The sequence below is a fragment of the Falco peregrinus genome, chromosome 3 (genome assembly GCF_023634155.1).
Source record: "Falco peregrinus isolate bFalPer1 chromosome 3, bFalPer1.pri, whole genome shotgun sequence".
Taxonomy (NCBI): Eukaryota; Metazoa; Chordata; class Aves; order Falconiformes; family Falconidae; genus Falco; species Falco peregrinus.
This window is the reverse complement of record NC_073723.1, coordinates 19057732-19084246: the sequence shown is the minus strand read 5'-3', so window position 1 is coordinate 19084246 and position 26515 is coordinate 19057732. Positions and strand designations below refer to the sequence as shown.

Here is a 26515-nt window from a genome sequence, read left to right as displayed (position 1 = left end):
ACGCGATTGACTGGGGTTCACCCCACACCGCTTGTAAAGCGGAGCAGTGGAATTGAGGATGAAGGAAAGTTGGGGCAAAGCTGAGTCATAATCTTTGTATTTTTGTTGTGTAAGTTTTCAAAATGCTTTTTGCCCAAACTCTGCTTTTTCATCAGACTAAGACAGACAGTGAGGGCACTTCAAGGCGTTATACAGGGTGACTTGTTCATCGATCAAAGCAGGACCTCATCCATGCTTAAGGCTGCCTCACCACCTATCCCTGAGCACTCTTAAAAGGATGGAGGCACTGGCAGCAATAACATGAAAATGGGAAGAAGTATAGACAGACCTCACCAACCCACGCAACATATTCCTAAAAAGATGAAGTATTCCTCTTAAAGGATTTAGTCTATTAAAATAAGTAGAATTCAGTATTTTCAAGGAAGTTTGAGTAAGAAATGTGTCTTAGCAGCAGCTTTCTCATCTCCTTGTTTAAAAGGCTCTGGTGATCTTCTAGACTGTCCCATTGTCCTGGTTTTGGCTGGGATAGTGTTAATTTTCTTCTTAGTAGCTAGTACAGTGCTGTGTTTTGGCCCTGATGTGAGAAGACTTGTGTCTGGGGATACAACCTTCTAACTATAGACCTGAGGCATAGCATAACTACAAAAAGACTTATGAAACCACTCAAGCACACCTTACTTGACAGCGCAAATGAGACTAAAACCAAAGCATCTGCATTTTGGGCTTATTTTCATAGCTGGCATAGCTTTCACAAGGCAAGTGATCCTGTTCTACCATAACTTCTCCTGTTCCAACCCAAGATGCATGTCATTTGCCTTTTCAACTGCTTTTCTCCAATTTACTGGGAGTCCCTTCAGGGGGGGTCCTACCTGCATTCCCTCTGAACAGGAACCTGGGTCAGACCATTGCAGTCCTGACTATCCAAGATGCAATTGTAACTGAAAAAAAGATAAACAAAGTCACTTGGATAACACATCCAGAACCCCCCCCCCCCCCAAAAACCCAAAACATTTTCATAAGCTACAAGGCAGAGTTGAAGCTACCAGACCTGTGTGAGCACTGGTGATCTCTTCCAGGCAACAGTCCTGTGCTTTGAGATAGTACAGATTTATGAGCATGAGCTCCACGAGTGCTGTTTTTGCTAGAAGTAAGGGATCCGTTGACCTCAATTTCTTTCAAGGTATGATGACGCAGTAACTCTGTCCGGGATATTCTTCCACTGCCACAAAACCTTAGTTCTGGATGTCCTGCAGAAGAGTCTTTTCTTACAGTCACTAGAAGCTCAGGCCTGATAAAGTCACCAGCTTGGAAGCAATGAGACAACCAACTCTGTGGTTCACATTGTTTGAACATTTATTGCAATTCAGTGTCAAAAATGTTTACAAAAATACATTACTGTTTGCACAGAACAGCTGTAAAAATCAGTTGAACATGCAAGGGAAGAAAAATTGTGCAAATTTATAATGGAAGGATTTTAACCACACAATAATATTAAACAGAAATCTTATTATATAAGGGATGCCTTTCACTTCATATCACCTCTAGTTACAACTTTAAGGAAAAGCAAAACAGAACACACGCTCTCTTTCATATGTAAGTAGGTATTTATAATTACTGTAGATTAGTTCCTAAAGATGAGCGTATTTGCTATTTCAAATTAAAATGTTTTCTTGGTGGCAGGCCTGCTAGCATTCTGTGCAGCACATGATGGCTAAAGAAATAGAAGTTCCACCCTCAGTTGTCCTCCAGGAACAGAAGCCGCAATGCTTGGTCAAAGGAGGGGGAATATCTCTGGTGTTAAAGGTATTAATATACTGGAGACTGCATGTGTCAAGGACAAGATGGATTTGTTCTCCCTAGGGCCAGATCCTGCAAACTTTTTTTTGCTACTAACAAAATCACTGAAGACATGGGGTAGAAATCAGGTACTGGTAAAGGCACTCACACAGCCTGGGCGCCACACAGAGACATCTGTGTGGATGGCTGGCCACATCTTCAGAGCCTTTAACAAGCACCATTTTAAGAAATAAGCTGAGAAAAGCAGCACAAGCAGAACACCAGAGTCCCAAACTTTTTAACAGGGAGTCTTTATCAACCTAATCAGCCACCAACTGCACAGGGTCTATGTTTCTGAAAACAGGCCAGCTAGGAAGAGTGGCATTTTAATTTAAAGCTATGTCTTTTTGGCAAGGTGCAGATCTATGGGGAAGCTGTGCAACAGGTTTGTAAGAACAACCACAGCAGACAATGCTGATTTGCTGTACCGAGCAGGAAATAAGCTGAAACAGCACATCTGATTTATTTAGATACATAATAGAATTTGAAATGTTCCTGCTGTAAATCACATTTTAGCTAACGGACAAGGAATTTTCTGGGCCAGAAAAGCTGGTTCAGTACTTGCCTATGTTCTAGAAGGTGACAGCTTCACAAGAGTAACTGAATTCAAACAGAAATGGGAACACAAACAATTCAAAACTCGTGGGCAAAGAAAAATAATAAAAAAGATATTCCCATATACAGAAAGTGGCAGGGTGCAATTAAATGTTTACATACAAAGCAATGTCTTCAGAGCAATACAAGTTTTCCTAATCACTTTACAAAATAAAAGGATCTAGAAACTCCCACAATTAAAAAAGGAAACCCAAACAATGTAAGAGGAGGTACACATTTTATGATCAAACTTTACCATACCATAGTTAGTATAAATGGTTTAAGGTATGTACAGCTGAAATTGTGCCTCTTGAAGTGGCTACCACATTAGAACAAACTCCAAATACCTGCCTCTTCTAGAAACCTGAAATGGAGATCTCTGGGATCGCTCCCTTCCTAAGCCTCCTCCCCTGCATGGATCTGTTTTTCCTCTTCACAGTACCATGTTCTACACTGTTACACTGGATAACACATCATCTGAAGATAATGAGATTTCTCTGCATATGCTGGCAGGAGAAAGCCCGGAAGAGAGAAAAAACCCCTCCTTTCCTAGTACAAGAACTCATGCATGTCTGATGGAAATGCACCAACTAACTGGAAGGTGAAATATCATTTGAAAAGAACATTCTACTTCCAAAATACAAGTAAAAGCCTGTTTTCCCTTCACAACAGCTTTGCCACAATTCTTAAAATACAGAGGTCCTTTTTGCATGAGAGCAGCCTTAAACCATCCTGCCCAGAAGCCCCTGTTGCCACTATCAGTTTTGTTACTCTGCCATCCTCAGCCAAGCAAATGCCTTTGCACTGCTACAGTACTGATCACTTTATTTACAAGTGGCTAGTCTAAGGTATTTGGATGCAACAGCATTTCATTTTAAATACAAGGGTACTGAATTCACCACAATATCTCCCAGTACCAACCACTTGAGAAACAATGAGTCTCCCAAAGAGATCAAGGTCTTACTTGACAGCTGCTGTAGCAGGAGGCAGTAACTGAATGAGGCTTATTTTGTTTCTTTCTCTGTAGTCTGTTTTGTTCTCCAGTACAGTAGTTGCTTAATTTTCTGCTGCTCTGGACACTGACAGCAATATCCCAGGACTTCACACGAGCAACATGCAAGTGTGTGTATGTATTAAATCATCTTCAGCACTGTGACCCTTTAAGATTACACAGTGCTAAGAAATTTAAAAAAAACACTAATTGAAATAAGTTTCATAAATAGGAGCCTCAGTCGCACATTAAGTATGTTGTCAGCATGACCCATGCTCTCTGGGCAAAGGACACAGAATAAACTCTGCTCACGACCAGTGAAGGGCTGATTGAGGCCAGAGCTAGAGCTAAGACATTCCCAAATCACAGCTAAATGCTGAGATTTTTCTGTCTTGCTGTGCAGGGAATGCACTAGGCTGGATTCAAACCTGAGCTTAAAAGTCGCCCAGTGTCACAATCTCACAGTGGATAAGTGTCATCTGCTAAACACTGACTCAGACTAGGCAGAACCCCCCCAGCATTTCATACCAAAATACTGTTGCGTCCTCATCACAGCATGTTGGCTTGCTACAGGTGTCAGAGGCAAGACTATGAAACAAACCAACCCCAAGTCAGAGCTGGAAACAGAAGATACCAAGGGGCACAGGTCCTCTTCACTGCTAGAAAAAGGAGCTACAAGAATCTTTAAATACAGTGACAATGCTTTACTCACTTCACTTGCAGGTTTCTGTCCTTAAGCCCTCATTCACCAAGCCAGATTTCTGCGTCATCTACCCACTGCCATCAGTGAGGGAATGAAAACAGAAAGTGGCCTCCCCCACTTGCAGACATCCCCCCCAAACAAGCACAAGTTCATTGTTCCAAGGCAATAAGCTTTTAAGTCACTTTCAGTTGACATGAATACAGGCGTATGCTTTCCACCAGCAAACTGATGCATAGGGCACCAACACCAAGATAAAGCCCCCTATCCTGCGTGTGTTTTCTCCTCTGGAGAGTGCCAAGCTCTGGGCCACGGCTAAGGGTGGCACAGGCTCAGAGAGCCCTCTGGAAGAGCAAAAGCTTGGGTTTGCAGTTGGAAGGCAGGAGAAGGGCATTTGTCAGCATTTTCCTGGTTTTACTCCCCCCTTCCCCACTGCTACATCTAGAGGCAGCTTTTTTCCCTTTTTGTATCTCTTCCAAGAGTATGCAAAGTGATTTAGTTTGCAAAAATGCAAATAGTCTTTTTTTTTTAAATATAAACAGCTGCAGAAAAGTGTTGAAAGTCAAAGTCAGTTATAAAAATGTAAAAAAAGGAACAGAATATTTAACAATAATTAACTCAAGTAGTTCTTCCTGAATTGTCCTGAGTACTCCTCTTCCTCACAATTCTTTGTACATAGTCACAAACAACCCAGTAAATATTTACCCTTCCGAGGTATCCTGCTTACAACATGAACAGAGAAAGTGCTATACAGGAAATCTACCGGCAAACGGCAAAAAACTTTCCACTGCAGGCTTTCAAATTGTTATATACAAGCTGAATTCTTCTAGCTCCACTGTAGGGAAAAGTGAAGCATTGTATGCAACCGAGGAGACAGTGAGCCAGATCATGGCCACAGTGAAGTTAGTCTGGCTACTTACTCCATAGTACTGAAAATTTAGCTCTATGCCAGTATTAGAAGATCCCATAAAGCAGCTCAGCACGGGAAGCAGAAGGGACTAGGCTGGGTCTTTGCCACAGGCACAGAGAAATAACCAAAGATATCAAGTGCCATGCTGGAAATCCCTTGCTTACCCCAGTCCTGCCTCCTGTTCTTAGGAAAATGCTGACCGATTTCTTCACGCTTTCTTGCTCAACACCCTAATCTCCAGTAGTCTGAAATTAAACATGACGCTGCCAGTGTTCCAGTGACTAAAAACCGCATCATTTCACTGCATTTAACAGCCCAGTTCTCCCTATATTTTACCAGCTCCGAGATGACCAAATTCACTTGACAGCAGTGGGAATACAGAGCAGTGTATATGTTGGAAAACATGGGCTTGAAGAACCGGATTCTAACCTCACTTGGGATTTCAACCAGTGCAATTAACCTTGTGGAGCTGATGTGAATTTACATTGAGATTAAATCCAGTCCTTTGTTTCTCTATAATAGAACTTCCTCCCTTTTAGATATCTTCAACCTTGTGGCTTCTCTCTTCCCTTCTGCTTAGTCTTTCATAAAACCAACAAATTAAAAGAGGATGGAGTAAAGTCTTAGGTATTTATATGGTGCCTATCATCTAGGCATTCAAGCACTGAGAAGAGCAAGAAAACTAACATAAAGAGGTAAGCATTAATACAAGAAAAGATGCTTACTATCACAAACATTTCCCTTTAAATCATTGTACAAAATACAAAAGTTCACATTGTACACTGGATTTATGTTTGAAAGGTACTCAATCTATCAGAGGTAGAAAGTGGTATGTTGCGATTCTCTCTCGCAAGCAGGCTAGAGTTCTACACTAAGTATTTCAGAATGTGTCCTTTTTAAAAACATAAAGTATTATTCAACTTGTCACAGGGATATTTTTCATAAATATTTTTAAAACCTCATATTTATAAATATGTATGCTAAATAAAACCAGATGGAGGAACAGTTCAACAGTCCTAGCCTCATATTGCTTTCTCTCTATTGGAAACAAACCAAAAGAGTTCTCAAATGGTTGTGGGGCAAATTCATTTTTAACTTCTAAAAAACAAAAAATGAAGATTTTTGCCCTGTATCTTGTACTCTGATCATAAAAAAGGGAGTCTGTACAACATGCTGCATTTGTACACCAGTCCTATGGAAGTCTGTATTCCTTAAGTGCTGTGTGTCAGTGAGCAATTTCACCTTTCATCTCCGAGATCCTCTTGTTTCTTGACTCAGGAGCTTTGAACAAGCATGAATATTTACAATATTTACAAATGGAGGGTCCAAGCTCAGTGGCATAAAGTGTCCTGTAAGAATCACGTAAGCTGCGGTGGTGACCCAAGTTCAGAACCTGAACAAGTTGATAAAGTCTTGTGGTGAAAGAGAGGTGGAGCAAGTCTCCGGGTTGTTGGCTGTGCAAGGGTGATCAGTACCCTGGGAAAGGAGAAAACAAGTCCATTTAGAGAGACTGCAGAAAGGGTGCCAGAGCATCAGCCAACTTAGTACTCCCCCCTCTGCCAGACGTCCTGCTTGCAAACAGATAGAGCAGAGCCCAGAATATTTCTGCCCTTGCCAGAGTAGACAGCTCAGAACTGGGCTTCATATTTCAGGGACTACTGGCAAGTCATGGGAAATAAAACCAGCAAAGATCCAGTTCCGTCATTTCACCTCTTCTGAGGAAAGAGGGGCTGGAGCCTACCATCAGCTACAGGAGTTTAACTCCAGAGACATGCCTTGGATACCACCACAGCGGCCAGCAGTTTGTCCCAGGCTGTCCTGCTGCCATCAGCTCTCATTCCAGCTAATCCTGTTGCCAAGACCTCTGCCTCCATGTAATGGCTAGAAGGACCTGCTGGCAGTGCTAAGATGACACATTGCAGGCAGCCCTACAGTATGGCCATCTCCCCCTCCCCTCTGGCCTTGATGGCCACTACTCTTGTTCAACATAAAGGTGAAACTTCTGAAGCACAGGGGAGAAAGGGTCTTAATAGTCGAGGGAGGATTAAGAGGTAGGAAAATACTATGTTACGGAAGCAAAGGAACGGCAGCACCCTAAACTGGCTGCAATCAGAGGAAGCACTGGGTGCCCCGTGGCTCCTGCCCCAATCAAGTTTGTCCCACCAGCACCGCATACCTTCCAGGAGAGGATGTGGCAGTGCCTGCACAGCTGCAGCGTGTCACCATACTGCTCCTTCCGTGGGTAACACCTTATGAGCTTGAAGTACATCTTTTTCCAATCCAGCTGTCCCTTGTCAGATAAGATTAGCCGCTTGCGAATCTTAAAAAATAATTGTAATTGTAGGTCAAAAAGAAATAATGATTTGCTTTTTCCAGCTCATGTACTCCTCTCCCTCACGTGTCATCCTTGCCAGTCCCGTAACAGTTCCCTATAACACCAAGAAAGCTTCTGCTCTGAATATCCAGCTATAACCTGCTTTCTGATGGCAACAGCCTCGCTCAGTACCATTATCAGGGTCCCTCCCCATTTCACAAGCATTCCCCTATGAAGCCTACAACATTGGGAGCTTATACTACTTTAGCTGCTGTTTCCAGCTGGCAGGACAGAGTATAGTTGCATCTAACAGCTTCAGAAGTTAAAGTATTTTCTTTCTTCATTGACTCTAAGCATCAGCGATTTGTCACCATTGCTTGGGAGACACCCATCTTTCTGTTAGAGTTTCATTAGTTGCAGAGACTGGATTTGAATTTACTTGTTAATAAAAACAGCTTCCCCAGAGTCACTTCCAAAGGCAGATTCAGAGGGAGCAAATAAAGCCAAGTCAGCAGGGAAATCTGGCACACGGTCCCTGAAGTGCAGCGAGCTGGTATAAACACCCCAGACATTCAACCATAAACAGAGGGATTTTTGCTTGTTTGTTTTTAAGTTTAGAAGACCCCAGATTATCAGCCTGCAAATGGCCAAAGATGTTTACACAGGTACAATATGGGTAGCAGCGGGGTTGTTTGCCACATACTGTCCCGTCACTCACAAAACAGCTCAGAGGGGATTTCTTGCTCTAAAGGGCAAGACAGTACAAGTCACCGCTCATGGACCACATCCACAGAGATTCTCTGAGAGGGTGTCTGTCCCTGGGACATCAGGGTGATTGCTGGAGCTTGCCCACACGTTTTCTCCACACACGTGGGGTGAGGAGCAACTGCATGACTTGCAGTTGTTACCACCTGGATTAGGGCTGAAGTTTACCGCATGACTAATTCCTCAGGCTCCATTTCAGGAATCATTGCTGTGGCACGCAAAACCCTCTACATAAATAATCTTCACAGCCATTCTCATGCCAGCCTGTATTATCAGCTTGCGGCACAGCCCTTAGATCCAAAGGATAGTCAAGTAAGAGCGTCCTACCCATGTGTGTTCACTTGCTAGTGAAGTACGACAAGCAGTTTGCATCCTTGCTTGTACCTGTCTGTCCGTGAAGTGGTACTGGCAGAGTTTCTTCCACAGCAGCCGGTCTTCACTGAGCACTTGCAGGTCGGGAGCCACCTGACCGAGGCTAACCAGGTCTCTCCCATCACTCAGTCGCTGCATGATGTTCAATTGTAAACACAACGGCAGGTCTGTGAAAGTGGTTCCTTTAAAGGCAGGCTAGAAGAGACAGACAAAATTGAGCTCACAAGAAGCTGAACACCCAAGCAAACCTAGCTGCAGTACAGTTACTGCTTTTTAAGCATTGCTCTTCACATAGAAAATAAGCAGCAGTTCCCTCTTCTGAATAAGGAGACGTTTTACATAGACATTTGACCTTCTGCCCCAGAACAGTTCAAGATACCCTCCACGAAGCAGACATATTTGTGTTACAGTAGTTAGAAGCGGAGCAGCAGTCCAAGCTGCCCCCTCCTCCCCCCTTTTTTGGCCATCCCACATCCGTACTCAAAAGACTTTGCTCCCAGAAACCATCAGCAGCTTTCACTACATCAGGACAATGGCTACACCACGGTATCAGCTGTTAACCATCTAGGTCTCTCTACCACAAGGGAAACTGGCATTACTTCTCAAGTCCAGCCTTCTGTTACACACATTGCTGGGAATCTCATACTCTCCTGACATGTGTTTTAGCTTATGCCGTCACAGGGTCCTGCTGTAACCACAGCAGTGGCTGATGAGTACCCACAGCAGGATTTTTCCCTGCATGGCTTCCCAGGTCACTGCTGGCAAGGCTAACTTCTTTTCTATGAGCACTTGAAGGACCTGCCCCTTTCCCATCAGCTGCAGCCATGGGGTTTTTTTCCAGGCTGTTCAGCCACAGCAAAGCACATCCTAGCCTGAAGAGCCAAAAGCCATCCTCACCCCCAACCCATCTGTGCCCTGCTCTACACAGGGTCCAGGACTGTTTTGCAAGTCCACGTGGCGGCACAGCTCGAGGACAAATTGACTACAATAGATCTGCGGGTCCTGCACTGAGTGGAAGGTACACATGGGAGCAAGGCATCAGCAAGGACCACAACCCAGGCTCCAGTTGCTCCAAAACCAGCCCCAGCCTTATTAAGGCAAACAGCAGCTTTTAGGCTTAGGCTCCAATGAAGAAACAATGTTAGACAGATGTGCCAAGTTTATCATCTACCCTACACAGAGATGCTGCTATTTTAAGTTGCAGAGTCACAACACCCATCTTGCAATTGGCAGAGCTATTAACCATTTCAAACAAGAAGCATGTGGACTGCCATCAGCAGGGGAACGCTGCATGAGGCTGCTTTTAGTCATATGGTCCCATCCTCCAGCCATCTCCTTGCATGTGAAACCCCACAGGCACAAGTATGTTTGTACACAAACAGCTCCCATCTTCCCTTCAGTGCCCAGCTACCCAAACTACATAGCACTGCCCAGTACCTACAAGGACCACAGCTTTTCAACCAAGACATCATTTTTGGCAATCTCTACCAGCAAGACAGGCCTGAAATAACCCCTCCAGGAGTGAACTGTCTCTGTCATCTGCAGAGGACATTTCTTCCCATGACAGCCCAAGTTGTATTTTGGGGTAGGAAGAATGCACTGGAGCCTTGGATCACCTCCCATTGATCTCCCTTGCCAGCCAGTCTTTTGCATTCTCCTGCACTCCCTCTACATATAGGCTTTGCTAGGGCACAACAGAAAAGACTATATCTTATTTCTGAAGAAACCAGTGTGACTCAAGCAAATCCTTACAGGTTTTCTGAATCTGGGCCAAAGACTTATCAGCTACTTTTCCCTCAGTAGTCCTTTCCAGGACTTTTAAAACATTACTTTTTTTGGAGAAAGCACACAGATTAGATCAGAGCAGATCAGTATGCTGTCATTGTCTGGACACAGGTTGTGGTTTTTTTTTTTAAACAGCTCTAGCACATACAATATTTTGCGAGGTTTTTTTTTTTTTTTTAAAGAAAGGTTTAAGTCTTGGCTGTTGCAAGACATCCCTCCCCTCCAGAAACAGCAGAAGCACTCTGTGCACTGTAAGCAACTGGTAATACACAGCTGAGCTTGTTCTTCCTTCCTCTAAACTCAGCCAGTTTTGCTCTAGCTTGAGCTGAAGTAATCTTCAGTGATGTGAATTTTTTGTTTGCAAGTTCACATTATTTTGTTTTAGAAAAAGTGTCTGTAACACCTACATGTAAGTATGCATAAAAGGCAGTTCCATTCACAAGAAGTATTTCAATGCACTTTTGCCTGGATAGGCGGAGTTCTTTGAAGTGCTTGTCTGTGTTTTATGAGCCCCTGAAGCAGAGGTGAAAAACCACCGTACTACTGAGTTGAGTAGCAGATAGGCCCCTGACCTGTGGTGCACTCAGGACAGCAGGTGCCCAGGTAGAGCTGATCCTGGCAGCCCAGGCACAGGGCAGCTTCCAGACCTGCTGTGTCCCAAGAGCCACCCCACAGTTGGGCCAGTGTTTGCCCTGCAAGGCAAAGAGAGCTGCAGCTCATCTCAAGAGCTGGATACCAGGAAGGACAGCAGAAGGAGGGCAGAGACCACCATCAGATAAGGCACTTATGCTTTTGCAGCTCTTCAAAATCCCTGGGACCTCCCAGAGTTGATCTCCTATGTTCTGTTGCCTGCATTACTCCAACTGAAGGACTGGAAATTTTTTCCTGGTGTTCCTAGAGAACACAACCATGTAATATGATGAAAGCAGGCCCTTTGAAAATGTCTCTGGTTGACCCACCAGGGAAAAAGATGCTTTTTATATTCCCTTGGGCCATGCCTTGGTCTGCCCAAGTGGGAATTTCAGAGTCCTGTTCACTACAGAAGTCCTATAAGGGGCACACCAACAGAGATGAGTAGCAGACAAAAGCTATTTCTGTGGAGTATCCATTTGAGGTGGGAAAAAAAAAGTCTAGACAGTCCTGGGCAACTGGTCGTGGATGTCCCTGCTTGAGCAGGAGGGTTGTTCCAGATGACCTCCAGGGGTCCCTTCCAACCTCAACCCTTCTGTGATTTTGTGAAGCGGAGCAAGTTCACACTTGATGTCTCATGCAAAGCCAGCTTCGGAATTTATCAACTAATACATCTTTTTCTCATCCTCACAGATGCTGTTGAAAAAACAGATGTTGTGAAAGTGGGACTCATCTGGCTGGAACGGGCATGAAGTTATGCAGCTATTTGGGAATTTGCATTTAATTTACAGATTAAACAAATCTAAAACCCTCAACTATCTGATAAACAAGTTTTGAAGGCAATTTCTCAGTTTGGAAAGACTGAGCTGACTTTTCATACTGAAGCCTAGTCTCTGAAGACTTTCAGGAGTGGAAGATTATTCCCTGCCCAGCTCTGTCTGCACAGCACTTCATGGCCATTAAGCAGTCAAACTACAGCCTGTGACCAGTAACAGTGAGCATGATCCTTGGTTGTGTACACTGAGTTTGTATTAAGGAGCAGAAGTCATGCTAGTAATGCATCCAGTTATTTTGGCAGCTCCAGGTTCTCCCCCAACGCTCTGTGCTTGCACCGAGTACAGTGGGATGCTGTCACCCATTTGAGAGCTGCTACATGAGAAGGTTTCATGAAGAAGCCATGTTATTTTTAGCTTTCAGGATTTGTGCTTACCCTGGTGATCTGAATGTTGTTCAGTTGCTGTTGCCAGTGGAGAATACTCTCCATCCTGTGCACCCACATGTTGATGTTTCCAACCAGAACAGATTTGCCGACCCGTTGAACTAATGTGCAGAGGGATGTGTAGAGGGTCTGCAGCAATTCCCGTATTAGCCTGATGTTCTGCTGATCTTCAAGGACTTTGGAAGAACAGGAAAGATTAAAAATGGGAGCTACACAAATCCTTTTCAGAATCTACATATTTCTCAGGCAAGTTATAAGCTATAACCCCACAGGCCAAGAGAGCCAGCCTGCACTTTTCAGAGGAAAGCACTTAAACATTAGCCAGGCACAGCAGGTTAGTCAGCAGATGGAAAGAGATCCTCCCAGGATAAGCAGATGAGATATCTGCCCTTTCCGCAGCACTTCCCATTTCCAGTCACTGGCAACCAGCCAGCTCTCCCCTCCAGTATGTGCAACAGGTTATCTATGTGCAACTCTTCCCCATCCACCCCAGATGACATGCAGGGAAGACAGCTCAGGATCTCCTTTCTCATTATGTATACACACACTAACAAGGTGCTCTCAATTCCCAGGCTTCAGCCAGAGCTAAAGCATCAGAGGGAAGTGCCACATCTCAACCACAATTCAGCACCCTCAGCAGGAAAAGGCAGCCCTGGAGCTTTCCTTCCCTCTGGAGCAGTGGGAACACTTGATACAGCAAACTGACAACAAGGCAGCAGCAGAGACTACAGATGGGCCAGGCTGGGGGCAGGAGCAGCCATCTCTCCTGCAGTCAGAAATAGGACTCAGGAGGATGCTGAAGGAGTGGTAGTGAGGAAAGCTGGGGAAGGAGGAATCGCCTCTCAGATACTTATCAGAATACAGAAGTTTCTTCCCACCCATTCACCCTCCACCCACCCCCAGTCCTTCACCGAGGGAAAGGAAAGTGGAACTGCACTACAGAAATAAGCAGTGCTGCCCCTTTTCACCCATCTTGCATTGCCTGACTGTTCTCGAGGATGTGGTTCACACAGTACACCAGATTAAATCAGACTAATCCTCCTCCCACTCACTGTTTTTATTTCTTACCTTTCTGCACCACTTTTTCCAAAATGTTCATGTAGTTTTTCTGGGCAATGCCACTCAGTGACGTCAGCTGAGACTTTGCTATCAGCTCCAACAGCTGTAGATAAAAATAGAAGTTGCAAGCCTTAGAGCACAGAGATACCTTTCTAATCTTGACTCCTGGTCACATGACACAGCAAAACAGTCCAGAGACTTGTTTGCTGCCTTAAAATAAAAGGGAGACAGAACAAACTAACACGGGGCTGGGGAGCAGAGGCCAAATAATTAAACCCACATCTAAAGGGGTGGGGGAAAAAGGCACTCTAATAATCTTCATGGGGGAAAAAACAAATTGATTCCATGGTTCAGAGATGCAAAGAAACCCAAGGAGTGCTCAGACTGACAGCCTTTATTCACACCAAGGGAACAATGAACAGCCAGTGTCACCATCCTTCATCAGGGCATAAACAAGCAGTGTCATAAGGGAACACGAGCAAATGCCTGTTTGGATGGGGATATTATTGATGGAGCATTAATGAGAATCAGACTCCACAATTTACGTCAAACTCCTGGGTTGCATGGGTTTTGTCAAGAGTGCTGTCGCCGCAACAGAAAGGTTAAACACTATATTAAAAACAAATCCTCTCCACCAACAAACCCCTATTCCCCCAAGGTTTCCTCTCCCCTGTTCAGCTCTTACAGCTGCAACACCAAACCACGCTTCCCCATTTGTCCTGTTTACTTGTTACCCCCTCAATGGAAATTTCACTTTTACTTTCAGTTAGGATTTGCCTCCCATCACTGATCTCCTGACTCCTGTGCAAGCTGAACACTGCATTTAGGCTGCAGTTGCTAAAGGAAGCATTTCCCACCGGGAAGATGCCCTCTCCTCCCCATCTCTCTACCACCACAAGAACAGCTGTGGAAGTTTCCTATAGATCATGCTCTGCAGAACATGTGGCCCATGATCTTCCAAGCCTTCCTCCCTTCCCCCAGCATTACATAAATGCACAGACTGTCCACGTGTCAGTCCATTTGTTTTGGATGTACATAGCCTTCTGTTTTAATTTAGAAAGGGAAGGAAAAACCTTTTATGCTACAAATCAATCAACACATTACCGCATGACTATTAATCCTTTATCATCTGCAGCTACAGTATCCCATTGCTGGCACTGCAGAGAGTCCAGAGAAGGTGCAACTACTTGTGTCAAGTAACTAAGATGGCTTTTGACAAGACGTGATAAGTTATGAGCTGAACTGTTTGCCCCGCTACAAGAATGACAGGAATGTATCCAAAAAGTCACCGGCAGCTTGCCACGAAGCAGGGAGTGCATGGAGAAGTATTACTGCAGTCATTCTCCTGCTCTGCTTCTCTGAGGCACTGGCATGTGACTGCCAGTTAGGAGCAGTGAAGTTGCCTAGAGTGACCGACCTCTTCAGTTTAATTTCCAGGCCAACACCACCATCAGATGGCTTTGAGTTTACATTCTATTAATATCCTGTACCTCGCATGACTGAAAGAAAACAAGATGAAAAAAGACCTGCACTAACTCCTGTGAAGGGCAGGATGCCTGTTTTCTTGGCTCATTCAGGGGAAACAAGAGATGCAGGACACTCGGGTAATATTTGGTGCACAGGCATCAGTGGATCTTCTTCCTACATCAGCTAAACTGAGATCACAATAACTAGACACTCTTAAAAACAAGACAGTTTGCAAGGTGTTTGAGAAGTTTTATAAAATGTCTTTTCTTTATTTTTTGAAATACTGGAGAAGAAAAAAAATTGGTGTCCCAAAGTAGTCTGTAATACTCTGCTTACACTAAACTGTTTAGCCTTCAGACCTTTGATTATAGTGATCAATTTGCCAGACTCCATCTGTACATTAGCCACACATGCACCCAGATCAGCTCTTCTGTGCATAAACAACTGCTGTCTCCAGATTGCACCATTGTGGAACTGGCACAGATGCAGTTTACTCCAGGCTGGGTGTTAGCAATGTTATGCCCATTACTTAAAATGCCAAAATGCACCCAGAGATAACCATCATGTAATGCAATACTGTAAGAGCTAAATGCCAGGGTCATTCTTTAGGAGGAACAAGGATAAAAATCTCAGTTCCTTGAGGAATGCTAAATTGGTACAAAATTTAGCCACAGGAACAGATTCAAATTTGCCTTGTCTGTGTTTATCAAGGTTCAGTTTATGTTCAGTGAACCAGCTCAGATATCATGTGTCACCTCCCTTACCCTGCAGCAATAAACACAGGATGAAATTCCATATGAAAACTATGTTGTGAATACTTCTAGGACTACCCTGCTCCCCAGGGACCACCGACTGAAGCAACTGGCTAGCCCTCCAAATCAAAAGACATTTTTTGGTCTTCTGTGCTCATGTAACACACAAAACCCAAGTAAACAATGCAGTTCATCTGTCCCCCCACATGCTCCAGTGCTCTGAGGGTCTCAGTGTTGGCACAGACCCAGCAGAGGACAGCCTCAGTTAATGGACTGCCAAACGGGGGTCTACAGCATTATAAAAAAAAAATAAATCAATCTTGCCACTTGCATAATACAGACTAAAAGCAGACTGACGAATTCAGATTAATGCTGAGTAGGGTAAAAAGGCTGGAGAGCTGTAAGCGTGTGCTATGATCTGGTTGCATTAAGGCCAGCCCACGCTCAACTGAGAGGGACAGATGGTAGGAGAGAGTGCAGAGGGAAAGGTTAAGAGCAATTTTAAAAGGCCTGCTTTTCAAAAACACTAAGTGATTGCATTCCAGCTGATTTTAACTGGAGCTGGGAAGACTGTAACACCTCTGGAAAACAAGGCATTAGATCCCAATTTGCTCTTTCAGCTCCTCAGAAGCTGAAAAGAGTGATCTTGTAGCTTCTCCAGAAAATCCTTCCTACCACCTCACCTCTATTTCACTTGCTCTGAGATCTGCTAGAGCCACAAAGAAAAGACAGGAGATGCAGTGGCTATTCCAGAGCCTCTACAAAGCTGCAGGCGGCAGCATCTTCCATAGCAGGGCAATAACCAGCTCACTTCCCCACGAGTGTGGCTGAACTCCTTCTCAAACCCCACCAGGAGTTGGTGCAACAAGCCACTTCGCTCTGGGGCCAGGGCAGATCCTCCTCCCATAAGCACAAGGGAAAAACAGCAAACAAAACAGTGCCATGTGGCAGGGGGATGAGCCCCTGTTTCAGGGCCATAAAAACACACTGCTCTGCACCCATGACTGTGCTACAGCCAGATGGCACTTCTGCCACTGACTTGGTTCAACACCAGGGTGTGCAGGCAATCCATACCCCAAATAACCCACAGCAAGGAGCTCACAGCACAGCACCAAAAAAATCCTCAGCAGGCCTGCTGCACTGAGCAGGAGGGTGTAACCTCACCTCAAAAAGGGAAATTCTTCGTAATGGTTACAAACACAAGTCTCAAACTACTGAAGTTTAAATCCCCATTTAAAAAAACCCAAACCAGCTATAGGGAAGCTGGACTGCACCCTGTGGGGATCCATAAGTTCCTTCGCCTGGTTGGGGATGTGGATCCTCACATCTGGACTGCCTGGAGAAACAAATCGCAATGAAAAATTCCTCCTCCAGCCCCACCTTGCTCTCACCACCCTTTACTTTCTGTGGCTGAATGTCACATTGGCTTTCAGCTGGGAGGCAGAGCAAGAGGCAAGGCAAGTTACAATGATTTACAGCCCAGGTGCTGACAGATCTCCAGGAGACAGCATCAAGCTGGTATCTTCAGCACAGCATAAATCCACTACTCCTGGAGCTAAGTGCTATAAAAATGTAAGATACAAATTTAAATAACTGCTTTGCAGGCTACACACTGCCTAGATTACATTATTCCAGAAGAGCTGTGCCCATGCAGCTTAACCTGACCTAAGCTTTTATGATCAGAAACTGCACCTTCCCTTGAGACATTACTACACAACCATCATATGACAAATCTTTCTGAAGGAAGCATCCTGCAAAACCTCACTGTCATCTGAACAGAGTGTTCCCAGAGGATAACCAACAGCTTCTGGGCTGCAGGCACATTTCTCTCTGGTCATAGTACTTACGCTTGCAGAACACTTCCAGTCTTTTCATTAGATCTGTGAGACCAGAAAAACCACAGCTGCTTCAAGACCAAGAACAGTTTGGGTGCTCTGGGTCAATCCCACACCTCCTTACTAGCTCTAGAAAGGGAGCATTGCCTTGTAACATCCAGGCAGAGGCTATAGTTTAAAAGATCAGCAAGGACCAAGTCACAGCACCGATACATACACTCAGCACTTCCAGTGCTGTATCAGCAGACTGTCAAGACAAAGATTGATGTTGAAGGAAAATTTCTTCCACTTCAGTTACAGGAACTCACTGGCTACCGCTGATGGTATTTGTCCATGAAAAACACCTGGCAAGCTTCTTGCAGCTCACACCTCCACCTCACTTGAGGGTACCTGTTTTATCAGTGCACCATTAGAAACTCCAAGAACTTCAGTTGGGTCATATCTTAAGCAGCAGATGCTACTGTACAACAAAAAAATGAGCACTTAAAATACCATAGCACTTGAGTTCAGAAAGGAACGCTCCGAGAACGGCAAGTTGATGTTCAGCCTGAGAGCCCATTTTGCTATCAGCAGTGATGCAGCTTACTTCTCCATAGGGCAGATCTGGGTGTAGCCAGCAGAATCCCAAGCCTACCGGTGTTTTTCTTCCCCTACAGACATCCTCATCCTCCCCCAGCCTTCAACTCTAAATTTCCCTCCCTTGGAAAGCATTTGCTTGATGAACCAAGTAGCATGACATTAATCAGATACCCCAAACAATGGGTAGAACTAGAGAGAACAAGGAGAGGGAGGGAAGGGAAAAATCTTTTGCCTGCCAATATTCAAGGCATCTTCCATGTGACAGATTGCTCATCTGTGTGCTCTAGGAGGCCTGCAATTTGCAAAGGACCATAAACAAGGTCCACATCTAGCCAGAGCTTTTCACAAGTAAGTCTGGCACATAAGGCATTTTTATGAGCTACTACCCACTGGACACTTGGCCAATTCAAGCCTTCCATTTCAAGTAGTAAGTTTTTTATTTGATCCATGGTACCAGGTTTAATATCTTCTTTGATCTGCCAAACCACAAGTCAGCCTCAATTAGAAAGCTTCGTACTTCTCAGTATGCTGTATCCCTAAAGCTGCTGGGGGGAAAACTACCTCTTAGCTCAGCTTTTGAGTAATTTGTAAAATAAGGACACATGCAGACACAGAACACTGCTATTTTGGATACACAGCAGATTTGGGATGCTTTTATGAAGTCCTCATGGGGAAAAAAGGGTGAAGAAGGTCAGCCTGAGCCTTCCTACCAGACCACACTGACTTAAGTGAAATTTCAGTTTGCTCTAAAAATTTAATGGGACTTCTGCTCAATCATTGCAGGCCCATGCAAGACACCCATCACACCAGGCTGAGCAGCAGACGCCCATCACGTGGCACAGCATGACCTGTGATGCTTAGCAGAGGTCTTAGAGTTCTTTATTTTTTATGTTACAAGACAGAAAGTCTGCCAAAGGGATCTCCGCAGCTCCAAATACAAGTTTTATTTTGCTCCTTTATACTGGACTAAAGGGTTATAGCCTTGGCTTGAACTGCTCCTTTCACAACCATCCCTCTGAAGTTGATGGGGCTATGTGTGTATCCAATATCAGAAAATACAGAGTACCTCAGCACTGGTGATCACCTTCTCTGCACAAGCAGGAGAACAAGTCGTCCCAGGACCAGCAGAGCTAGGACAACCTGAGTCTTCATGGACTTGCATCCTGCTTTGCCTCCCCCAGCATCCCCACTCCCTGCCACCACCCCTGCAGCAGAACACCCATGTGATTGCCAGCACCCTTCCTGCAGAGAACATCAGTAGCCACCCCCAGAGCCTGTACCCCTCCCAGGGTGACAGAGGTTTTCACAGGCTCCTTGTCACCTAGACAACAGGTGAACCAACCAAGGTGAACCCGCTCAGATAACGTCTTCCTTAGACACTTTTAATGACATTTGGCTTTGCAAAAGGAAAGCAATACCAATGCTGCTTGCTCCAGAACCTAAAACCTGAACAGCTGGTGTCTCACCAGTGATCAGCTGCTGATGAGATGTGAAAAGGAGCTGTTTATAAACAGCCTCAAGTTAAGACTTTTTAAGCTTATTGAATTCCAAACTTTGATGAACATTCTGAAATTCAAGATGAATTTGCAGATCACATGTACATCAACATACAAGCATGCACAGTCCTCAGGACGGCAACTCCCCCAACCACTACCACCCTGACCACCCAGAGCCAAAAAAGCAGCCCTGATCCATTTATGCAAAGCCAGAGCATGAGGAACCTCAGGCCAATTACTCCTTCCTACCAACTAATGGTGTCAGGACTAACCAAACGCTTCACTCACTGAAACTGCTGCCAGTCACACAGAATTAAGAGCAACCATGATCCTTAGCAAAGAAATTTAGATCAGTGCCTCCAAGAGGCTCAGCCCATCCTCTCACTCCCAAAACACTAAGGTTCCTAGAGTTTCTCCTGTAATCACTTCAAGGGAGACAAAGCTCCACAGCCCTCGTGGAGCTGGAGCCGCCTGTCCAGAGAGATCCCCGCTGCTCTACAGCTTCCACAGAGAGCCCATGCTCCTTTGGGGGCTACAGGAATCACATTTAGGAACTAAACTGAGAACCTGGGAAACAGAAGCTAAGTCTTCAATTGTGCAATTCACTTCCGAAACCCAGAAAAGCAGTAGGAATGCTAGGCTAAGGACAGCCCATCTTACTACCACCTCCCTCCCTCTATTTTAACAGATTGAAGAGGAGGTTTTGGGCATCTGTCCACTCAACTTCCATCACTCGCTTAATGCAGCAAAGCCCAACACTCCCACTTGCACACTTAGAGCTCTTTTTGCCAGTGCCACCCATCACCCAACCGGTGCTCAGTTCACAGCCTCCCCCACCATCACAGCAAAATAAACCCTGGCCTTTCACTCACCCTCACGACATAATTGAATCGCCTGGAGTCCAGGATAGCACTGGAGAAGTCAAGTCTGTTGAAGGCTTCTCCTAACGTGCAGTAGCCATGGCGCTGAGAAGAAAAAAACAGTATGGGTCACATTTTAGCAGACATGAGTCCAGACAGCACTGGCAGACATGACCCAGGGCAACTCAATTTAGCAAGCTAATGGGTACAAACCATGGGACCAGCTCATAACCAGAGGCGGCAGGCCTGTTTCACACAGAGCCACACTTAACTGATGTCAAGAGTAGGCATGGCCCACTGTGGATTATGGTAATTTCCCAAAAGTGACCCAAGCTCTGCTCATGACCCTTGAGTTTATGGGTGAGAACAAGCCATGCTTTCCGGGGTTCAATATATAGTACAAGTTCAGAGCAGTTTTGTACAGCCGCTTCTCTCCATGAGCTCAAGTGAGCTGTTGTGATGAATTCCAATGATTTCCCATGTTAGGGCTGTACTGGGTGAAAGCCAAGAACAGTATTATGGCTTGGTCTGCAAATGGCTTTTTTTTTTTAACAGAGGGAAGCAAACAAGTCATATTTTAAACACATGTACAGAGTTTTGTACAGCAAGCCCTGGCTCCCTGTTTGGGGTTTAAAATCATTACTGAAATTCCAACCGCAAGCCAGATCTTCCACTTATCTCTTAAGAGCTTCTGCTGATTTGTATCAGCACAAGATCTTCCACCACTTGGAAAAAAAACCAGTAGAAAAGGGAACAAAGAACCTATGGAGGCACTTACCTCTTTTGTGCTTCCCTTGTGAACATAGATCCACTTCTCCTGGTGGAAATCTGTTTGGACAAAGACATTTTGCTCAGTTAATCTTCTACCTCAGAGGGCTGCATCTCTGTTCTGCTCATAAACACTCAGTGCCCTTTTAGTGCACATGAAGATATTTTGTGTTTACACCACCACACTTGAAACCAAAACTAGCAACTTGCTGAGCTGCTTTGTTTCCATACTGCTTCATTTGAGACTGCAGCCCTGAGCCTTAGAAAGAGCTTCTGTTTCAATGACACAGCTCAAGACTGTAAATGTTTAATCTGCCAGCCACAGATATACCATAGCACCTCCTCGTCTTTGATCCCAGACGGTAAGTGTGGCTGACAGCCAGGTTTTGTTGTTATTGATTTTATTAACAATTCATTACCTTGGTTACAGGCTTGGGATTGAATGTCAAATTCGAAGTTGAGCAAAAATGTCATGAGACACCAGGCATGTGGGAGAGAGCTTTTAGCAGTGAGGTCAGGCTCGGAGGAGCATGCTTGTGCTTGCAGCTAACTTGCTAAAAAAGAAAAACCTATTTGGGACCAAAATTTTCCTATTTCTAATTGCCCCTCCCTTCTGTCAGAAGTGGGAGTTGTCTCATCCACTCCCCAAAATAGCAGCATGTGGTGGGTACAGGGGAGCTAACTGGGTTTGCAGAAGAGCCCTTACTGTAAGCAGTTATGCTGCTCGATCCTTCTCCCACTCTGTTCTCACATGGGCTTTTGACTACTTCCACCACACACTGGTAATTCAACAGCTAGTGTAAGAAAAACTCTCCCCATCCTGCTAGACTCCTTTCCTTAAGGAAATACTGTGCTCTTGGAATCTTTTTCCACATAAGGATGCAGTGATGTACTCCTGCCTGGTATTGTGAGCCCAAGGACAAACCCAGCCTCAGTTACAGGCATGCAGACCCTGCATCAGGCCCTTTTAAGTAGTAGGTCACAACAGAATCTAGCCAAAAACTGTCATGGTAACATTTGTTTGTTCAGAGAACCGAATGCACTGAGGGGCCAACTTTTGGCATCAGTTTCTGAAATCCTGGGGGATGCACAATGAGCTAATAGTAGTGTGGGAATTATAACTCATTTCCTCTGTGTATGTTTACATTTGTAGCCTTCACATTTAACTCCAGTACCTATCTTGCAATCAGACCAACGCAGACCTTGCTGTCCCTGCAGGCTCCCCCGAGTCTTCCCATAGCGCACCATCCAAGACCCCAGCTGCTCACTGTGTGTACAGAAAGATTTTAAACCTTCCATTGTTTTGAGCAAGCTGAAATCTTACTTCATTTTTCATGTACTCTGCGCACAGAGATAGGATCAAAGCTCACATTCAGGCTTGTAGCCTCCAGTAATGTAGATTAGTGCTCAACATGCATATGGAAGGAAGAATAAATTTAGCCTGTTGTGCACAAGGAAGTCTACAGGGGGAAAAAAACCCTGGAACTGGTTCATTTGAATGTACCATAGGAAAAAATTACCCTCCTCTTGACAAACACAAATGACAAATTTGAACACAACAAGCACAACTCCTCAGAACAGGGATTACTAACAGGGGCATAAATCTTCATGTTAAGCTGTATCCAAGTTCTCTACTTAGGTCAAACACGGGCGCAAAGCCCTTCAAGACACTCTGGAAGACTCCTCATGCACTGCACAAAAACTATGGATATGAAGCATTTTCCATTCTCCTGCAACAGCTTATATTTAAGAAAGCCCAAATGGACATCTTACATTGAATCTTGGCTTTGTTATTCAGCAGGTCTTTTTTTCTCTTCTTGGCAGCAACATCGTAGTTCAGGCTGTTGAAGAGATTCTCTTTGTTGTGATCATCTTTTTTACAAAAGCTGTGAATGACACAAAGCAAGGATTCTGTTTATTTCTACAGTCTGCTGAACACCATGTTTCCTGCAAGGAGAGAAAATACACAGGTTTTCATTGTGAGCTCCAAAGCTGCCTCCTTGCTGGCTGCTCTCGAGATGTCTACATGTAGTTTTTGTATCCAGTAATGGTATTTTTAAATGTGCCTCATTTATGTGCCAGCTAGAATACTCATAACAGAGGGAAGCAGGTAATACAGACTGCACAGTTAGCACCGGGACACTGCCGGGCAGTTTTCTCTTCCTGCCTTTAACCTGTTTCTATCTTTAAGTAACACCATATCCTCCTGCTGTAGGTGGTAGATGCCTCTGAGTCAGACTTCTATGGAAGGACATATTTAGACATCTCTGAGGACGTATATATATACACACACGCACACTCAAAATATTTATTAACAAAAGAGTCCCTACAAAACATTCTTTGAAGCTTACAGGAAAAGCTCAGCTGAAGTTCAGACTTGGTTGGTGGTTTTCCAAACCCCACATAGTAGTGACTCTACAAATTAGCAGCTAGGATGTCTTGTCCAAGACTGCCCATCTGCTTTTGCTGGGGCTCCGCTGTAACTATATCATTAGTGAAGGGAGCCATAACCCCTTATTTCCTTCAAGGGCAATGAAAGACTATCTATAAAGAGCTATATATCAACATCCCCACATCCTACAGACTGCATGCAGATCATGAGATCCATGCAGCAATGTGAAACTGAGAAGCCCATGGGGCAGCCACAGTGCTGCAGCAGATTCCAGAGAATGGCAGGGGAAGGCAGCACCCACCAGCAGCTCTCAGCAGAGGCCCCCTGCACACGGCACGGTGCCCAGACCTGCAGGAATGCCTTGCAGATGCTGGGGAGAAGGCAGGCACTGCATCCCAGATAATGGAACAGCCTCCCCTACTGCTCCAGCAGCTTGCAAGGGATGGGAGATGGCTGTCTGCAGGTCTGAACTGAAAGGTCTAAGGCACCTTGCTGCACCTGGGCCAGCCCTGGAGCTCTGGCAGGTGCCAAAACATGCTGCTGCTCACAGCACTGGGCAAGCTTCCTCTGCAAAAAGCCACAGTGACCCTTACACAGCCAGGCTGCATCCTCAACAGGCCTTGTGTTTACACTGTTCAGCCTCAAAAAACCCCCATGACAGCACCACACCAACTCACATCTGACAGCTATTCAGCACAGGCTCCTGCAAAGGAATGAAACCTGCAGGACAAGGCTCCTTGCTTCCCATTTGTCAGCATGGCCACACCACCAGCTACGCATAAGTCAAGTGACAAAGTCACAGTTTCAGCCCCTGAGGGACCCAGACTTCCTCCAGCCGGGTCCAGATGGGTGCTTTGGTTTGGCACTTGCACGTGGCCCCAAAGGTGGGGGAAACCTCCCCCAGCCTCAGAACACCAAAGGCTCCCCCTTTTTTACTCCACATCCCCTCTTGCTGGGTATCACAGCTGTCTGGAAGGTACCACTGCAGAAGGGGAACAGCTGCAGCAATGCAGGTGGACAATATTCACCACAACAATTCAGAGAACCAGACACTTCTACCAGCTAGAGATAGCTCAGAAGAACCTAAAACTGAGAGCAGAACATCTTAGCTGCACATTTCCCATGCCGCTTTCTGCAGGGGGACCCAAACCCAAGAACAGGGTATGGCAGTAAGGAAGAAGGGGTTTAGGAGATGTTCAGGCTCGTGTTTTACCAGGGTTGCACAAAATCAACAGTTGGCCAGGTTAACATGGCCCAAGCCCAAGCCCACAAGATGGATCTGCTTCAAATCTTAGGTGTCAACAGCACACCCTTGACTGTTGACTTCCTATTGATGACTCTGTAATCTGAAGCCTCCGTAACAACAGGAGTGGACAAATTCCAGCGATGGGAGGCAGATTATTTCCCTGTTCATGTACTGCCAGGTTTCCACACACTGCTCCAAGGCATCTTGACAAGCTGAACAGTTGGGACACCAGGACCTGGCACCGCCAGGACCTCTGCCCAGGGCCAGCATGTCACCTCCTCACTTAGTGGAAAGGGATGCATAAACCTGTGCCAAACTCAGTATTCCCAACACAATCACACTACTGCCAGCCAGTTATTTTTCTACCCATTTACAAGTCAGATGCTTTGGATTCTAAACTTGATTTTTATTTACAGCTTGCACACGAGAGGGAAAGAGACCTGCCACATAATCCGCCTTGCACGGGAACATCTCAGCAGCGGTCCCACAGCGCTTCCCCCTTTGCCACAGATATTCCCGACCCACCTCTCAGTCCGGGTGCAGCGAACCCAAACCTGGCTGTGCCCAGGTGACAACGAGCGGCAGCTCTGCGAGAGAAGTTGGGTTTTGGCCGGAGCCAGGCGCCCGAGCCCAGCACCGCCCGGCGGCGGCCAAGGCGCCCTGCCCGCACTGCTAACGCGGCGCCGCACCAGCCCGGGGGTTTGCTTGATGTTTTGCAGCCAGATTAGTCAAGCGGCACGTAAGGGGCATTACTCATGGTCTGGGGAAGGTTTGTGGCTTCAGACGCATCACTCTCCTCCAGCCCGAGAGCTGGGAAGGCCCAGGACAGGATTTTTTTTGGGGGGGCACCCCCAGGGTGCGCGGGAAGCGCTCAGCGCCGCTCCCCGAGGGCGCAGCGCCCAGCCCCCCTGGGGCAGCGACCGCTCTGATGTTTTCCTGCGGCTTTGCCACCCCATCCCACGGCCGCGGGGCCGGCCCGGCCGCCTCCAGGACCCCGGCGAGGCTGACGGACCCCCTCGGGGCTACCGCAAGCCCAGGGGAAAGCCGCCGCCACTACGGGCCCGCGGAGCCCCTCCGCCTGCGGCCAGGGCCCGGGCCGAGGCGCCGCCGTCCATCTTACCGAGCGCACCCCCCCGGCCGCACCGCGACGCCCCCTAGCGGCGCCGCCGGGGCAGAGGGACGGGAGCGCGGAGGGGACCGAGCCGCCACCGCCGCCCGGTACCTGCTGATGTCGCCGACATAGCCGCCGCTCTTCTCGTCGAGAAAGCGCGTCCAGCCGTCGGCCGTCTTCACCCAGCTCTGCCCAGGGGAGCGCCAGTCCTGCCCCAGGAACGGCATGGCGGCGGGACGGAGCGGGAGCAGACCCAGGAGAGGCGGCAGCAGCGGAGCAGAGCGGCACAGTGAGTGCCGGGACAGCGGAGCTGCAGGCGCCGCGCCGCTCCACGCTATTTATGCGGCGGCGGGGCGGCGTGTTGCCGGAAGCGCGGGGCTGGCCCCGCCCCCGCCCCGCCGCACGTGGCGGTGTTTATCGGCACCGCCCCCGCCCTCCGCGAGCGGCCCGGGGCGGGGCGGGGCGGGGCGAGGCGGGGCGGGGCGGGGCGGGGCGGGGCGGGGCGAGGCGAGGCGAGGCGAGCGTGGGGGGAGCCGCGGCGGCGGGAGCCGTGCCCGGAGCCGTGCCCGGTTAGCGGGGCGGGGGGGCCTTGGCGGGGGGGAGGCGTTGGAGCTCGTCCCGCCCAGCCGCAGTTAACGCGGCCCGTTACCCGCTCCGGTCGGCACGGCGGAGAGAACGTACACACCGGGCGTGAGGGCACTGGTGCGTGCGTCGGGTTCGCAAACCGCCAGATACAGCACAAGTAAATCCGCCAGGGCAGCGCTTCGTGCGCATTTCAGTCCCCTGCATCGCCCCTAATATCAGTATTTACACTGTGTTTGTGGGCAAGTTTTT

The 26515-nt window shown here is 46.6% G+C and overlaps 1 protein-coding gene across 2 annotated transcripts; it reads right to left on the bottom strand.

Moving 5' to 3' along the window:
* Positions 1-1335: 1335 nt before the first annotated feature.
* FBXO32 (F-box protein 32) lies at positions 1336-26046 on the bottom strand. Of its 2 annotated transcripts, XM_055799730.1 has the most exons (9): positions 25793-26046; positions 22706-22818; positions 20943-20992; positions 20177-20269; positions 13185-13278; positions 12108-12292; positions 8495-8677; positions 7208-7351; positions 1336-6507 (listed from the first exon to the last, which is right to left on the bottom strand). In XM_055799730.1, the coding sequence occupies exons 1-9, from the start codon at positions 25906-25908 to the stop codon at positions 6418-6420; spliced, it is 1068 nt and encodes a 355-aa protein (XP_055655705.1). In that variant the 5' UTR covers positions 25909-26046; the 3' UTR covers positions 1336-6417. The 2 variants fall into 2 exon arrangements, with proteins under 2 accessions (XP_055655705.1, XP_055655706.1); XM_055799731.1 differs by lacking the exon at positions 22706-22818 and having other exon boundaries at positions 25793-25952.
* Between the last annotated feature and the right edge of the window lie 469 nt (positions 26047-26515).

Coding starts and splice junctions, on each gene's coding strand:
- FBXO32 (XM_055799730.1), bottom strand. CDS start 25,908: ATGCCGTTCCTGGGGCAGGACTGGCGCTCCCCTGGGCAGAGCTGGGTG. Junction 22,819..25,792: donor TATGTCGGCGACATCAGCAG/GTACCGGGCGGC, acceptor TGTCATTCACAG/CTTTTGTAAAAAAGATGATC. Junction 20,270..20,942: donor ACAAGGGAAGCACAAAAGAG/GTAAGTGCCTCC, acceptor TTTTCTTCTCAG/CGCCATGGCTACTGCACGTT.